Here is a 17,787-nt window from a genome sequence, read left to right as displayed (position 1 = left end):
TTTCACCCCCCCCCCCCCCTTACTGTCTTCATCTGACTAAAAGGGTTTAATTCATTTCAGGTACCTCCTTTTTTTTTTTCTTTTTTTCTTCTTCTTTTTCCCTTTAACCATACTTCTGTGGAAATGAGCAAGATTTTCAGATATACCAAATGCATTTCTAGCCATCTTTTAATGAGAAAATGGTAGAAAACTTGTATCTATGTTGCTTTGAGCTCAGTTAGGCTGAGGAATTTTTGAGAATACCACCTCTGGTGCCTATCTCAAAGTATGTTTTAAAAATGTCTAATGAGAAAATCAAGAATGAAATTTGCAAGTCAAAAACTGCATGACCCTGGCAAATGTGGCTTAATTTATTAGATTTATGGTTGCCAAGTAGAAAACCATATCCTTCCTTAGATTAAATAAAAGTGTTTTCAATATGAGCAGCAATGAATTAATTGCAGTTTATTTTACTTACAAGGCCTGTACTATGGCTTGTTTGCCAGATTGAATTTTGCATGTGATTTGGCCAAAAATAACCAATTCTGAAGTATTTAGTCGCAGTTTAGTGATTGTGAGCTCTAAACTTAGTCTTTTCACTATTATTAGTTAATATCTCACTGCAGCTTTGAAGTTTGCAAGCCTTTAAGTATTCTGACTTAGCTGGGAAACTTGAATACTCATTGGCAAAGATGGTACAAAATACAGTTAATTTTCTGGCCTTACTTGAAGCGCTGAGACCTAGCCTCTCCTCATCTTAATTTATTGTATGCTTCTTACAGTACAGATCCTCAAAAATGGTAAACAAGCTCTCCTAGGTTTTCAACTGCTGTTCCAACTTGTATAGTTTGTATTGGGTAAGTCCAGGGTAACTGGCAATTCAAGAAAAAAATCCTATCTCCATCCTTTACTTCAGGCCTTCAAAGACCAAAATTTTTCTCCTTGTTCTTTTTACTGCAGCCAGTGATGAGCTGAGGGTATGAAATGGCATTTGAAGGTAGTCTTAACTGCTGGCTACTGAGAGGTGTAGGCTGGCTTTCCACCTGCCCTTGGCCATGTGCTCCTTCCTCTTCCCTTATATTGCAGTGGTGCAGCTGGGGCAAGGTTTAGACAAGCTCACTGATCAATAAAGAATAGTCTCTTACTTACTGAGTTTTCCACCAAATCATCTCGCTAAGGCTGCCCTGCAGCTATGATTGCTAGATCTAGAAAAAGAAAGCATGTGGGTGCAAGAGAATGAGGATTGTCCCAAACAGCACCATCCCACTGTTACATGGGTTTAGTACTCTAAGATAGAGTAACTTCGGTATCTATTGATTCCTTCCAATCAGATTAGGTCTACAGATATTTTTCTTGACTGCATGTAGTTTTTGCTTGTCTAAACTTCTAACTCAGAGACTTTCTGCCTGGTCCCCATGGAAGGGACATGTACTTAGCTTTTTAAAAATCAGTTGATGCAAACAAAGTAAGCTTAGGCTTTCTGATAAAGCATTTTTCATAATATTTTTCACTATGAAAACTTAAAACTTTTTTTTGTAACTCAACTTTGGTATAAATGTGAATGCACTTATTGCTAAACCTGACTGTAATGTGTGAAAATAGCTTCAGCACACAAAGAAATTGTCACATTAAACATGTAGAAGGAAATGTAACAAATCATACTGTGTGTACACAGAGTACTTTAGGTAGGTCTACACTTTTTCAGTAAGTCCTAAAATACCTTACTTCAGACAGTGGTCCAGTGTGGTGGGTTGACCCTGGCTGGACTCCAGGTACCCGCTGAAGCTGCTCTATCACTCCCCACCTCAGCTGGACAGGGGAGAGAAAATATAACGAAAGGCTTGTGGGTCGAGGTAAGGACAGGGAGAGATCACTTGCCAATTGCTGTCAGGGGCAAAACAAGCTCAACTTGGGGAAATTAGTTTAATTTATTACCAATCAAATCAGAGTAGGCTAATGAGAAATAAAACCAAATATAAACCACCTTCCCCCCACCCTTCCCTTCTTCCCAGGCACAACTTCACTCCCAACTCTTCTACCTATCCCTCACAGCAGTGCAGGGGGATGGGGAATGGGGGTTGGGGTCAGTTCGTCACACAATGTCTCTGCTGCTCCTTCCTCCTCAGGGGGAGGGCTCCTCACTCTTCCCCTGCTCCAGCGTGGAGTCCCTTCCACAGGAGACAGGCCTTCACAAACTTCTCCAACGCGGGTCCTTCCCACAGGCTGCAGTTCTTCACGAACTGCTCCAGCGTGAGTCCCTTCCATGGGCTGCAGTCCATCAGGCACAGACTGCTCCAGCGTGGGTCCCCCATGGGGTCACAAGTCCTGCCAGAAAACCTGCTCCAGCGTGGGCTCCTCTCTCCACAGATCTTCAGGTCCAGCCAGGAGCCTGCTCCAGCACGGGCTTCCCACGGGGTCACAGCCTCCTTCAGGCATCCCCCTGCTCTGGTGTGGGGTCCTCCCGGGCTGCAGGTGGAGATCTGCTCCACCGTGGACCTCCCTGGGTTACAGGGGGACAGCCTGCCTCACCATGGTCTTCCCCACGGGCTGCAGGGGAATCTCTGCTCCAGCACCTGGAGCACCTCCTCCTCCTCCTTCTGCACTGACCTGGGGGTCTGCAGGGTTGTTTCTCTCCAGCTGCTGTTTCTGTCTGTCCCAGCAACTTTTTTCCCCTTCTTAAATACGTTATCCCAGAGGTGCTGCCACCATCACTGATGGGCTTGGCCTTGGCCAGTGGCAGGTCTGTCTTGGAGCCGGCTGGCATTGGCTCTGTCAGACATAGGGGAAGCTTCTACCAGCTTCTCACAGAAGCCACCCCTGCAGTTCCCCTCTACCAAAACCTTGCCATGCAAACCTAATACATCCAAAAATACCTTTTGATATACGCTACCAGGTACATATGCTTAATATGCCTTTACCTGTACTCCACAGTGCTTTCCACCTTTCTACAACAATACCTTGGGTTTTTGGGGTTGTTTTTTTTTGCTCCATTGACAGTTTTTTCTCTGCCTGAACACAGCTATGAAGTGGTTTAATGGGATCATTCTTCCAGGGTTTCCAACACCACTATTTTCAAACTAAGAATTTTAAATACTTTATGCCAAGTCACTAACTTTAAATGCTACCAGTGTGAAAATGTTATCTTCTGTCCTCTAAAAGGAAGAGGAGGGAATAATATTGCTATTGTATATCCTTATCTAAAGGAGATGAGAAAGAGAACTACTTTGGAGAAGATGTGTTTTAAAACTTTCAGGAACTGGTTAATGAGCATTATACAGTTTCTAAAGAAGCTGCCTTCAGAATCAAAAAATGTCATGAACTGTAGTTTTTTTTAAAGTGCTAACATGGTAAATTATGCTCTTTTAAAACTTCTTGTTCTGTACGTTAAAGGAAGTCTTCATCATGTTTTACCTTTTGTTGCCAATATATGTGCTTTGATAGAGGTTTAGATGTTACAGTTCAGTTTTGGAAATTCTTAGGTGTGTCCCCTTCAGGAGTAACATGACAGTTAATTGGTCAGCAATTAATGCTGTGTAATTGATGGTTCCAAAATACTAAATTTTAAAAATCTCTGAGGCAGCATAAAGCTTAGGGGTTTTTATCCACATCCATTTAGAAAGTATCTTTCAAAAATATGCTTCATAGAATGATTTCAAAATAGGTAAATTAAAATCATTACACTTTGATGTGGTTCCAATAGTACTTGCAACATTTGGTTTTAAAATACCTGTTTATGTTGTGGTTGCTGTTCTGATGAACTTGCCTTTCAGTATGTAACATTAATTGCAGGATGGTAATTGGCTGCCCCTGACCAGAACTGATGTATACAAATGGAATAATATCATTAAAACCTTTAATGGTTTTGTTATAAAATTGCAGAGGTATTCTTGTAGCCAAGTGGTATTCATGTCATATATGAAATATGTGCTACAGTTAATAATACACCATCTTTTTAAGGTAGGCCTCTGTTCCTTAAAATATGCAAGAATCTATTAGTTTTAGTTTATTTTACTTAAGTGTTGATTGTCTTAAGAAATATGGTGTCCTAAATTAGAGGAGGAAAAAAAATAAATCTAATGACTTTGATAAAAATAGAGATGCTCTTGCATTTTGAAGAAAGCAAAGCTTCCTGAAATTCTTTGTGTAGGATCAAGGGATTGAAGGGTCAAATGTAGATGTTTGAGAATAATGGAATTTTCTCTCTCTCTTTTTTTTTTTTTTTGGTTTTGTTTTAACACCCCCACCCCCCCCAAATGAAAACCCTTCCTTTGAAGGAGGCTGGTCCTGTTTCAGAATAGCCGCCCTCTCTCACTGCTTACAGTAGGACCGAGGCCACAGGGCTGCCTTACTAAAGATATTTTCTGTCCTTGTTTGCTTGTTCTTAATTTGCATCTATGTAGCATGGGCAAGTAGGGATGGCACTGTAGAGGGAAGCCAGTTGGTAATGACATCTCTATGTGTATGTTATATGCAGTTTGGGGTGGTAATTTAGACTAGCTTGAGTATCACCCAGTGGATTGAATTCTAGTTATCTCCTGAAGCACATTAGGTATACTCATGGAGTGCATCTTTTAGTTTTTTTCCATCTTAAAAGAATCCACTTGAGGGACTCGGGTTGCTCTGCCCATGCAAACCTCAGCAAGATAAGCTGGGACAATTGGGAGACTGGTTTCAAAACTGTATTTCTGTTTTGAACTAAAATACATTGTTACTCACTTTCTTCAGAGCACTGAGCATCACTGTTTTCAAGGGTAGCTTAGCTTTGTTTTATGCTGCTGAGAACCAGGAGGAAGCAGTAGGAGGTTTTTTAGAAGCCTTAATTTTATCTAAAGCGACAGGAACTGATAGCTGTTTGAGCTGATTTTACATATGTTAACAGAGTAAAAATTTTGAAAGAAAATCATATTTTTAAATAATCGTTTTATATATGCTGTAGCCATATATACAGGACTGCTACCTTAAAAAAAAAAAAAGAAAAAGAAACACTGATTTGTGCTGCTTGTACTAAACAGAGAAGAGGAGGGAAGAAAGGCTGTGTAAGAGAGGGGAAGTAGAAGAAAGGAGTATCCACACTCCATTCACTGTTCATATTTCCAGAGTGATGTGCTATAGTCAGGCAATGCTGGTAAATCTCTCCCCTCCTGAAAAAGAAATTACAATAAAACAACAAATTAATGCTGGTACTACACATTTCCATATCCATTAGTAATACCACATGGAAACAAGAATTAGGGCTTTTGGCAATTTAGGACAGGAAAAAATAGCATCTTCAAAAAAATAAAGCAAACTCCCCTCTGTTTCATGTTGTTTTGAGCAAAAGCATTGCAGTGCTTCTGTGTAATGGTTAATGCAGTGGGTCATTACAAGATAACTCTTAAATTGTGTGTTTTGAGACTGCATTTTTATAGATGAAAACAACTGGTGGGGGAGTGTTCTAACTCTCGATTTTGGGGTCATCCAAATTCTTTTTCTACCCTTTAATTGTTGGTAATTCCTTTTTGGTGAGATTAGTGTAAAAACTTTACCTTACAAAGCAAAAGTATTTTATGCTTAAATTATACTTTTCAAAATACTAAATTGAATTAACACTTGTACTACAAGATAGCTAATTAGCATTATTCTCTCCACATGTTTGTTTTTTTTTTCCTTGAGCATTACTGTCTTGTTCAAGAAGATACAGGAAGTCTGTGTCAGAGTAATGGTTAAAATTCTGCAATGTCTGGCTCTAAGCCCTGTCTTCCACTAGACCCTGCTGCCATGAAGCATGTTTGTATTTTTTTTACATCTAACAAGAAATATAACACTTTATTTTTAATTTAAAAAATGTTTAAAAGTGTCACTTTGATGTTGTGTATTCCCACCTATTAAAATGTTCTGCATTTTAACTGGACACTTTATTCCAGCAATTCATCAAAAACTGGAAGCGGATGGAACGGAAAAAGTAGAAGGATCCATGACGCAAAAACTGGAGAATGTACTGAACAGTAAGTTTTGTCCTTCCAGCAGCAACTATTTATGGACTTTAGACTTTCTAACAAGCTTTAATATCTTCCTATGAATATGGTAGAAAGTTGAAAACAGTACAGTCACTTTTGCCTTTTCCTGTTTGATAGTAGTGATTTTAGGGTGTGATAGTACACCTTTTGAAAAAAGTAGCAGCTTTTGCCATGACTTTCAGCAGTGTTTGTGATAACAAAGAGAATAAATATCAAAATAAAGATGTTCTAAAGCATTTACTTTAAATTAATTTTGGTGGCATCTCAATTTTGAGTGGACAAAGAACACAGAGAAGCTATATGGATAGACAGAACTGTAGAAGGTTGAGTGAAGCTAAATACCAGGATTGTAAGAACTTGGAGCAAAAGAGGAAGAAAAAAAAACCAAAACAACAAATAACAGGCTGTTTGCAATATAACAAGGTCAATTAACAGAATCTTTTTCACTGTGCTGCCATTTAGACTACTTGGAATTAGCATTCTTTTTAGAAACTTGGAAAAGCTGTCAGTACTCTTCTGTTTCTCTGTATTAGCTGTAAGGTTGCATTGAGAGAGATGGCTTGAATTTACTGCAGTTTGGTATGTGTTTCATCAGATCAAAAAAGTTACTTTTTTTTTTAATTCTGGGACTTCTGCCAAGATAATTTTACTTTGTTTCATTGTGATTTTTTTCACGGAGGAAGGGATGTTTCCCTTAGTGCTGTATCAATAAGCAGTAATGACATGCAGATAGCTGACTCAGTGTTGGAAAGTCTGAGTGTATTTTATGAAATCAAGAAAGTGACATGGAAGTTCACTGTTTTTCTTGTCTTGTATGAAGAAAGCGGTGACTGTATGTGTGTTTGTGTGGGGAGCACAAAGAAAGCAGGGGGTTTTGTGAACAGCTCCAGCTCTTTTCAGTAGAAATTCATTAATGCTCACAATAAAGGTGTAGTTTGAACATTGTTATTCCCTCATCTTGTTGCCTGGAATGCAAAAAAACTGCCAAACCCAAAAATCGCCAAAAAACCCAGAAACCTTTAAAAAACTCATGCACACTATATAAAGACTATAGTGTGTGTCTGTATGTGCAGAATATTTGATACATATAGGGCAGGAGAAAAAAGCATTTGCTGAAACTTGCCAGTGCAATCCTCAGTGCTCTGTGCTCTGTATTTATCTGCGTCATGCACCAAGCACAGATTCCTTGAAGAGCACTTTCCATTTGACAAAATTGTGTGACAGGTTTTAAATAAAAAAGCAAAAATTTAGGTCTGTGACATTTTCCTACACATACTACTATGAGACAAATCTATATATAGATATATATAGTTATATATAGTATATGTATATAATTGCTGTTTCATTTGATAAATGGTGGCTGAAATCTGTATGCAGATAATGAAGACTGTCTTTTTCAAGCTGTATCTGTAGAGGAGCTTGTGCCAGGCACTTCAGAGTGGTATTAAGTTTGGCTCTGCTGTGAAAAGAATTGGCTGCTTTTCCTCCTGGTACTTTGCAAGTCATGATGGGTGGGAGGCAGGGAAGTAAGAATACAACGGTTTAAAAAGAGTAAATAATATTATGCAAAGTGGTTTAGGATCAAAGCTTTGTTTCTTGCCTGACCATTGAAAAGCTTCCATAATCCATGAGTAACAGGGCCTGCTTTCAAAAATTACTTCAAATCTTTAGTCAAATTTCACATTTTATGGACTTGTAGGTGCATATTTTGAGAGAAAAATGGTGTTGTGAGCTTGATTACAAAGTCCTAAGAATAAGGATGTTTTCCACAGCATCTGAATGTAAGTTAAGAGCGTGCCAAATTATTGGATTGAAATGGCATGGAATAGTAGAAGCACAATTTGGTGTTATAGGTGGAATTATAAATGTTGGAGGTTTTGCGAAATTGCTAAATTTAATTGCTAAACAAGCTATTAAATATATATTTATAAAAACATGGTGTGCTATAATGAATTTAATGAGGAGTTGCATCTCAAAGGAGTCAATCAAATTGCATTATGTGATGTTTTTGTCAGGCTCTGTGAAAGACAACTGTTAGATAACTAACACTTTATTTTGAAGTTAAAAAAAACTGCACACAGTAGATGAATAATCTATTTTGAAATGATAATTAGTTAATATAGGACCTGAATCTTTATCCATGGATTATTTAGGTTTTGATTATTCATCATTAATCAAGGGATAAAGGTTGTTAATATAGAAAGGATTTGGAGGGGTGAGAAGGCAATAAATTTTACAATATTTTTATGTCTAAAAAGACAGACCTGGTTTGCATGAATTATTTAATTTCATTAACTAATAAGTAACTTGATATATTTCAATTTCTATGTAAAACAGAAAAAGTGCCCATAGAAAAAAAAGTAATTTACTTGAATTGAAGATTTCTACAGCAAATTAATTCAAAAAGAGATGAAGGCATGTAGTTTTAAACTAAAGACAGAAATCACTGTGTTCTTCCTGCAGTTGTCAATTACTTTTTAAAAACATTTGCATTGAATTAAAAATGCTTTGTGACTAGAACTTTAATTCCTAGATATAGTTCATTGCTTCTTGGCTGTTAAAAGAATGGACAAGAAACATATGAATTCAAACAAAACAAATGTTACTAGAAAGATTTACAAAACAAGCATTTATTATAACCTCAGGAGAAAAATCATACTTTATCAGTGGTCTGTATTTAAATGTCCAGCTAGCTCTTTTCATTGTGCATTTCTCCTTAATGGATTAAAGTATTCTATGCTAAATAGTATGCAGTAGAAATAGCTATCTTGACAAAACTTTTTTTACATCAAGGCTTCAAAATTTCAACAAAGTTTAAACATTATTTAGATATAGCAATTATTTTACAAAGACTACTTTTAACATGAGCAGGCCACCCACAGTGTTGACTAGAGAAAATGGCATGCAAGCCACCCAGCGAGACTGATGTAATTTTTTTCATCTTTGCTTAAAGTATAGTCACTAGACCAGATAATGTAGAAACTTCTACATGCAATGATCAAAAAGGCTAAAACAGTTCCACTTTTTTTTTTTGTTAATTAAAAATAAGTCTTGAGCTGAAAAATGCAAATATTCACATGCAATGTAAATCTTCCCTACTATAAATGAAATTCTGTTATTCTGTGTTGGGAAATAATCCTTGTTACAAAATAGAATGCTTTTTACTCTGGATAGAAAAGGTTTTAAGGCTATATTTAATGTATTTATTGAAGAATATTCACAGATAGTATAGAAACTTAATTGCATGAAATTGTTGACTAAGGCTTGATTCTGTATGTGATGAAGCCAGTAAGACTTTTAATGCAATGTGAAGACAATTTGTATTCATTCTGTTACAGTGACCAGCTAGTTAAACTTCTTTCAGTCATACCATTGTCTCTGATTTAATCTTTGGTACTTTGAAGTGACTCGCTTAAATATCAAATTTTGTAATAATTTTCAAGACTTAGTTTGAAAACACAAAAAAATTGTTTGCAAAACCCAGTGATAACTCTTAAAGCTATGGCATTAATTACATGATGAAATTACACTTTTCTAAAAAGAAAACTTGCTATGATTTTCCGTATCCTGAGATGCATAATTTAGTTGTAAAATGTAGACCTGGAGCCAAAGCAAACTATAAAATATCTGCAACAAAGTTAAGCATTTGAAATAGGAAAGAGTGATTGTTTTTAATTGCACAGGGGTCTTACCACATTAAAATGCTAAGTGGTTCACTTTGAAATAGTATTTCATCAGTTTTAAAATGTTAACACAGTTGAACAAAATAAGTATAAAAATTTAGCAATAATTACTCACTTGCTCTAAAAAACTTGAATGACTCATTAAAAGGAGGAAAATCTGTATGTCATTTGAACTGATTACTTACTCTACTTTTTCTTATTTTCATCCTTTTTAAATAGGAGCCAGTAACACAGCAGATACCTTATTCCAAGAAGTGCTGGGTCGCAAGGACAAAGCTGATTCAACGAGAAACGCGCTTAATGTCCTTCAGCGTTTTAAATTTCTTTTCAACCTTCCCTTGAATATTGAAAGAAATATCCAGAAGGTATAATCCTTTAAAAATACTTTTCTGTTTGCTGAAATTAGCCTGTTAACTTTTTATTGACAAATATAAATGTTTGGATTTTTTTGTGTTTTTTTAAGGGAGATTATGATGTGGTTATTAATGACTACGAAAAAGCCAAGTCACTCTTTGGAAAGACAGAGGTTCAGGTATTCAAAAAATGTAAGATACGGGTTCTGTTATTTGCTTCTTTTTCTTTTTTTTTACCTTAAAGACTTTAAAGCACATAGTAGTCTAAAGAGCTTTATGTGGCTTTTATATGGATTTTAATCCATTAAAATTACAGATTTATAGGAACCAATTACTCTAAGCAATATTTCTGGCAAGTTTTTTGAGTGAGGTAAATATTACAAAATGTGAAATCACAGCCAATTTTATTTATTAAGGCTTGGTATTACTGTACATAAGAGTTACAGTACTTAAAATGTGACTTTGGGTATCTCTCACTGGCATGTTGTTGGAAAGACTTCAAAGTCCAATTTTCTGTTGTTGTAGAACTGTTGTATACAAAATTTTCAGATGTGGCTTGTTATAAAATGAGTTATATTGATTTCCACATTAACTCCAGAAGTGTCTGGTGTCCTAGAAAAATAACATAATTTTCCATTCATACCGCTGCTGAAGGCACACACTGGGTTTATTTCCTCTCCCTACTTCTAGATTATGCTGAAGTTGAAACCAGAATTGAAGCTCTAAGAGAACTTCTGTTAGATAAGCTGCTTGAAACTCCATCAACGTTGCATGATCAGAAACGTTACATAAGGTAATCATTTGACTAGTGTCTTCATCAGACATATGGTGTTAGATGTGTACTTAAATCTGTTTCCTAAATAGGGTAGTAAATATTTTTACTATGGTCTAAATACTAATTTTAAGGCTGTAAGTAGAGTATTTTGAGATTTTGTGATTATATAAATAATGGCAATGGATTGGTACTTGATTCTTTATTGAATGATTGAAAAACAGTTCTTGAATGAGAATAATTTAATGAAGGATAATTGAGATTTGAATTTAAATTTTTAAAATCTTTAACACATGTTTAGATTCTGCTGCTTCCTCTAAACCATCATATTGCAAGCTGCATCTGAAATGATCACTCACAGGTTGCAGATCTGTGTCAAAGTAGATTCCTTATTAACTTGTCTTACACTTCAGCTTGACTTGGTGTTGAAATGGAATTATCCTGAGTCAGATAATAGGTTTTAATCCAGACTGTTGTTTAAATTTGGGGTTGGCTCTTTTACTATTCAGTCTAAGTAATGTGGTTCCTTTGTATTTCATGAATGCGAACCAGTTCCCCAGTTTTCATTGAAATTCCTAGGTTTTCTGTCATTCACAAAGCCGATGTTGAAGTCTGTTGTAGGCATGCTGACCTGAGTCGGTTGGACCTTCTTCTACTGGTAGACCTTAACGTGCTTTAAAGTCCTTGGAGCCAAACTTTAGAGTGCTCTGGAATATTTGATGGCTTTACTTAGAAAGCTTTTGAGTTTTGGACATTACGGTTGTGGTTTAAGCCCAGCCAGCAACTAGGCACCATGCAGCCACTTGCTTACTCCCCACCCCCTTCAGTGAGATGGGGAGGAGAATCGGGGCAGGGGGGGAGTAAAACTCGTGGGTTGAAATAAGATTGATTTAATAACTAAGGTAGAATAAAATGTAATACTAACAATAATAATAATAATTGTAATGAAAAGGAATACAATAAAATAAAAAAAAAAAATTAAAAACACCACCACCCTCCAAAAACCCCAAACCAAAGAACCCACCAAGAAAAGACAAGTGATGCACAATGCAATTGCTCACCACCCACTGACCAATGCCTGAGCAGCGGTCCGTGCCTCCTGGCCAACTCCCCCCAGTTTATACACAGAGCATGACATTCTATGGTATGGAATATCCCTTTGGCTAGTTGGGGTCAGCTGTCCTGGCCATGCTCCCTCCCAGCTTCTTGTTACACCTGCTTGCTGGCAGAGCATGGGAAACTGAAAAATCCTTAACTTGGGATAAGTGCTACTTAGCAACAACTAAAACATCAGTGTGTTATCAACATTATTCTCACACTAAATCCAAAACACACTGTACTAGCTACTAAGAAGAAAATTAACTCTATCCCAGCTGAAACCAGGACAGTTACTAGGGTTCCTAGTGTGGCTTGACATTCTCAGTGCTTTTTTCAGTTACCTTAAAAGATGTAGACCAAATGCACTGTGTGAGAAGCATTCTTAAAATTTTGACACCTGCATGAGGTCTTCGATGTGTTGTATGCTCACCAGGCCCAGTCGCATAGGAAAAAGTACAGTATTGATATCTTGGGTCCCTTTGTTATGTTAGTTTATGAAGACAATGACCAGTATACGTTTATGCAGAGTGCTTCTCATTCGTCTGGGTGCTACATAAAATATTGCCTATTTATTGGAACTGTGTTTTAAGTTTTGTGTCTCTGAAGAAGGCACTACTGTTTCCTTTCTAGGTCAATCTTGAAAACCTTAAAGAGCAGCTTCTTTATCTAACCAAGTCTTATGACCAGTTCTAAGGAAGAATCAGAGTTGTATATGTGTTTGATTCTGGTGTAGGGGTTTTTTTATTTTTTCTCTAGCCCCTTACCTTGAAGCATTTAATCTTTAAAAATATCCCAGCCTATGTTAAAGCGGACTGTGCTAATGTAACTACCAAATGTATTCCGCATGTAGAACAGTATAATGAAGAAGAACAGGGGGTGGACAAATATGGAATAATTTAGTTCTAATGTATTAACAGAATCCCAGCATACAAAGCGATTAAATTAGTTTTACTACTCTAGATATGCTAATGTGGTTATACTAGTGTAAATTTTTTGGAGGCAAGGTGTGAAGAAAGCTTTCTTCAGAGCACTTCAGATAAGAGCAAATAAACAAAATCCTAGTTTTAAAATTATTTGCATAAAACCTGCTTTTTTTTTATGAGGGGTTTTTTCCTTGATATGTTTGTTTTGTGTGTCTCCAGTGTCTAAGGCTGAGTAAGACCTGAAATACTGTGGGTTTCCCCCTCAGGTATTCAGTGTTTATCTCCATAATTAGGCTTCAATTCATATTGTCCTCTCATTTTATTATGGTATTCACACTAATAGTTATTTTATACTGTTCAGAAACAGTTTACCATATCACTTAACAGCCAAGTAGATGTATTTTTTTCCAAGACTAGTGGTAATTTTATTTTATTTTGTGCCTAAGCAAAGACTAAAGTCCCCCTTAACACCGAGGAAGGCTTTGAGCTTATAATTTATAAATGTCACCCTGTCAAAATGGTTGGTTGTGCAATGTTCTCATCCATCCAACCAATCCTACTTTGACAGTTTGGTTTTTGTTCAACTGTAGACAGTTCTCAAAGACAGAATTTTGCAACAGAGTCCTAATTAACATTAGGTATTATTGTAGTAATACAGCTTTTGTGGAGGAGTTAAACATTCCCTGCACTACTTAAGATACTAAATCAATGTACTTCACCTTGAGCATCCTGAACTTTTTAATCTGTCCCAAGCCTCATTAATACAGAATGTAATGAAGCACATTAAATAGTAGAGCAGCTACTGCTTTTTTGAAAATACTCTTTTGAAAGTACTGTCATCAGATAGTCTTGAATACCATACGTTAGATTGTATTACTTCTGTGTTCTCTTTGAAATCACAACAGCTGGCTTCTAATACTCCTCTCTGCCTAAAGACAGAGGGTGTTTTGCTTCCGCATATTAGAAGCCCTAATTATTTTTATTATCTCTCCCTGCCTCCCACTTTTTTTTTGTTTTGTTTTCCCCAGACTGTGTGTGCTCATCCTAATGCAAAAAACAAACCCAGGAGTTTGTTTTATATTGTTTGTGCTTGTTTGTGCTAAAATTAATGAGCTGCCAAAAATTAATTCCTTCTGTATTTACTTGTTAAGGTTACATGATGATACAATCAGGACATGTAAAGTGGGAAGAAAAATACCATACTTCATGTTCTTGAGATGTCATCACTGATTCCAAGTGAAACATGAAGTACTGAACAGCAACCTTGACAGATAAAGAGCTTGGTTTCCCAAGTACTTTAGTAGATGCACAACTGAAAATACATATTAATGTGATAATATATACGGTTTTGTTTATTTCTACAAGTTTTTTTGATGAATTTTGCCTCACTAAATGAGGAGGGGAGAATGCCAAGACTTGCATTTGCATTGGGTATGAGTGTATCTTAACAACTATTCTTGAATTTTTAAAATTATGTAAAAAAAAAAAAAAATATTTCTTCATACATCTTTGGTCTGTTTTAACGAGGCCTTCAGTGTGTCAAGTCAGAGCTGTGATTTTTGGACTGGGTTTTACAGATATCTTTCTGATCTTCATGCGCCTGGGGACCCTGCTTGGCAGTGCATTGGTGCTCAACATCAGTGGATTCTGCAGCTCATGCACAACTGTAAAGAGAGCTATGTTAAAGAACAAAAAGGCAAGAATATATTTTTGTATATATATATATATATTTGACACTTAGGAATTTGGCATTGCCTTTTATTTGACAAGTTTTAGTGTACAAATGATATTTGGGGGTTTTTCCCATCAATTTTGATAGCTTTTTACAAAGTTGAATACTGACTTGTATTTTTTTTTCTTTATTATAAAAACAAAACAGCAGTTGGAGTTTTCTTTGTGTTTAACTTACAACTTTTAAGCTCTTTACATGGGAAAAGCATTAAATATCAATCATCTATCTAAAGTTTACTGTCCTCTCAAAATAATTCTTTGAGGTCACATGAAGTTTGGACTGTTGTCTGAATCTGCCATTAGATTTCTTTAGCACAAGATATGCCGTTAGTATGTGGATATGCAGGGCACTGGTGCATAGTGGAATAATGTGTAATCTCTTGATATGCAGTGAATGATAATATGGTGTTCTCATGTTCTTTGTTCGTGTGCAGTTTCAAAATTTAGATTATACTGTTCGAGCACAGACCTGTGAGCTAAACAAATGGGATATATAGACAATGTTATATTAAGACCAATACAAATGCTTAGTTCTTGCTTTCAGGGGTGGCAGCAGCTTAGCTATCAGTTTACATGATCCATCACATTAGTGTATTTTCAAAAGGGAATAGGTGGGAGGCTACGGGCCTGGCATTTCTAGTAGTAAAATCTGAAAACTGGATTTTCAAACTAGAAAATGGCAAGTAGTGTCTTGTTTCTCAAGAAGTCTTATGGAGTTTGCTGCTATTTCTGAAATGAGTAGGCATATGGGAATCTGGTCTCTCTTGGCTTATAGGTAACTTCCATATTTAGTGTTAGTGCATGTGTGTACCAAACCAAATAAGGTGTTCTATTCTGAGAAACCATAAAAATTTTACTAAGTTGGATCTGCTGCAGAAATGTGCTGTAAAATTGCTGCAGGAGGCTTCAACTCTCCTTAGCAGAGGTTACAATATCAGGTATAGAGTTCACAGGGTGCATCACATATGACAGTGATGTCAGTAAGTTTAGCTTAAAGCATGCACAGACTGTCTTTGATCTACAACACGGTGTGAAGTGCTGTGGGACCTGCTGGAACACCAGGTTAGTTTCTTGGCCTCTTGGTCAAAATTCAGAATGTTTCCAAAACCTCCCCATTTTCCCTCCTCGTCAAAACCCTGAGACACCACGACCACCACCCCTGCAACATACAGCTATCAGGAGCAAAACTCGCTTGTAAAAACAGCCATGGTTAACAATTCTAAACTTTCTTTTTCTCCCTCTCGCTTGCAAAATGTTATATAGCCATCTCTCGGCTTCTTAGCAAGAAAAATAGGGGCACGAAGATACTAAGTGCTCAACGCTTTTTTTAGTAGTCTATATAATTCTGATATGCAGGCTCCAGTAAATGAATGGAAAATGTGTCTATAAATTCCTAGGCTTGTCTTGAAAATCTCAACCTGTTTGGTGTTTTTCTTGCAACAAATCTGCTTACCTCAGCCTTAATATCAAAGGGGCTATTATGTTAGCAGCTTTGTTTGGCTCACAGAAGAGGGAATTTAAATAACTTGAATGTCCAGTAAATGCATGTATGATTAGTTAATATTTAGTGCATGTATGAAACAAATACTAATATATTATCACTTTTATTAAAAAGCTCATCAAATTTCAATAGTTTTCTTCTAGCCTTTTATGTGGTCCTTACTGATGTAGTTTTTGTACGTTGTAGATTTTTTTTACAATTGTAAAATACTCAAGAATTGATCCTAGTTGATGGAATTTTTCACTTAGCATCTAGTAGGACAAAGGAAGGTTGCTAAAAGTGATTTTTCCTTTCCATAGATCTTTAATTTTGGCATATACTAGATGGGAGAAGGAAAAAAGAAAACTTAGAAGAATTGGTTTTAACTGCCAAGTAGTTACAATGCTGATTGTGATCAGAGACATGGAATGTATTTTAATCTACTTTAATAGATGTATGCTTTTCAAACAGGAAAAGTGTGGGGTTTTTACTCATAGATATCAAATCGGTTATGCAAGACTGAGGAATCTAATCAAGTTAGAAATGTGGTTTGTATGTTCCTAAATTCACAGGCTATTTTTAAGAGAAAATAGTAATAAATTTTCAAACATTAAAGTACTCCACTTAATCTTTTTTGGAAGCATGTTTTATTTTGTATATCAAGCATTTGGAGGAAGAGGTGGGTCATAAGGCTGATACTCTAATGAAAAGGGCATTAAAACTTTTTCTAGGTTTCCCTTTTCAACAGGGATAATAGACATTGTTTCTAGCTGATGGTAGTCTGCATATGCTGCAATAAGCAGCCAGCAATTACAGTTCCACCTTGAACATACCAACAATTTCTGGCTATTCTTAGCTTATTTCTTCTGCTGACTGTGAATCTGTTGGTTCAAACTGAGTCAAAACTTTTCAGCATAGTAAACTTAAACCTCAGTAGCAGACTGCATCTATTTTTGCATTTGTGCACAATTTTTCCACTGAATTTGTGCCAAAACATTTTGCTGCTATTTTATTAGTTTTCAAAGCAGAGCTGTGCTCTGAGTTATTGCACGTGAATTTTACTACATGAAATGGATTTGGAATTAGACGAGAGCCTTTGCTTTTCTTACCTAGAAAAGTCTTTTTTGAAAACTCTATTAGGCATTCTGGACAGGATTTTTGTAGCTGATTGTCAAACAGTAATTCTCAAAGAATTTGTTTGCTGGCCATGATGTGTTCAGGATGGGAAGGTCATCATTGCCATTTTTTGCTAAACAAGCTAAAAACCAAACCTAAGTGAATTCTAAGGAGAACTTACTCCAAATTCAGTCACTGATATGACAAGCCAACAGTGTACTCTGGGACAGAATTGTTCCAGTTGTCTCCACACTGCTAGGGGGCTGACCCTTTAGTCATTACAACTTAAATAATTTCATTTTCTTTTTTAGAAATAGCATCTTCTTCTGTCTTCTTTAAGAGATTTAGTGACACATAATCTCATCCAGGCCACTAGTAATGGCACTCAGGACAAATTCCCAATATTGACAAGAAGTAAATCTACTTTTCTACCTCCTTTGTAGGTTCTTTATCTTTGTCTGATGATTGCCTTTATTAATAACTATACTTTTAAGGCCCTTCTAAGCATAGTTGAAAAGTGCAAGCTAATATACATGCTGAGGTGGCTGAAGGTGCTATCAGAAAATTGTGTATTAGAGATGTATTTAAATACATGTTTATTTTGGTTTTATATCTAAGTATATATTTTTGATCTGAGTGTGACTCCTTCACTCACA

General features: G+C 36.2%; 1 protein-coding gene across 1 annotated transcript in view; it reads left to right on the top strand.

The window, feature by feature from the left end:
- Nucleotides 1-17,787, top strand: part of EXOC2 (exocyst complex component 2) — a 135,240-nt gene that overhangs the window by 44,503 nt on the left and 72,950 nt on the right. Inside the window, exons 7-11 of the mRNA XM_010573290.1 lie at nt 5,883-5,963; nt 9,878-10,023; nt 10,122-10,203; nt 10,702-10,804; nt 14,382-14,500. Coding sequence (XP_010571592.1) covers nt 5,883-5,963; nt 9,878-10,023; nt 10,122-10,203; nt 10,702-10,804; nt 14,382-14,500 — 531 coding nt within the window. The remainder of the gene's footprint in view (nt 1-5,882; nt 5,964-9,877; nt 10,024-10,121; nt 10,204-10,701; nt 10,805-14,381; nt 14,501-17,787) is intronic.

This window comes from Haliaeetus leucocephalus, unplaced genomic scaffold, assembly GCF_000737465.1.
Source record: "Haliaeetus leucocephalus isolate CR32 unplaced genomic scaffold, Haliaeetus_leucocephalus-4.0 Scaffold373, whole genome shotgun sequence".
Classification (NCBI taxonomy): Eukaryota; Metazoa; Chordata; class Aves; order Accipitriformes; family Accipitridae; genus Haliaeetus; species Haliaeetus leucocephalus.
Note: the sequence above shows the minus strand (reverse complement) of the source record. Positions and strands in the feature narration are given on the sequence as shown.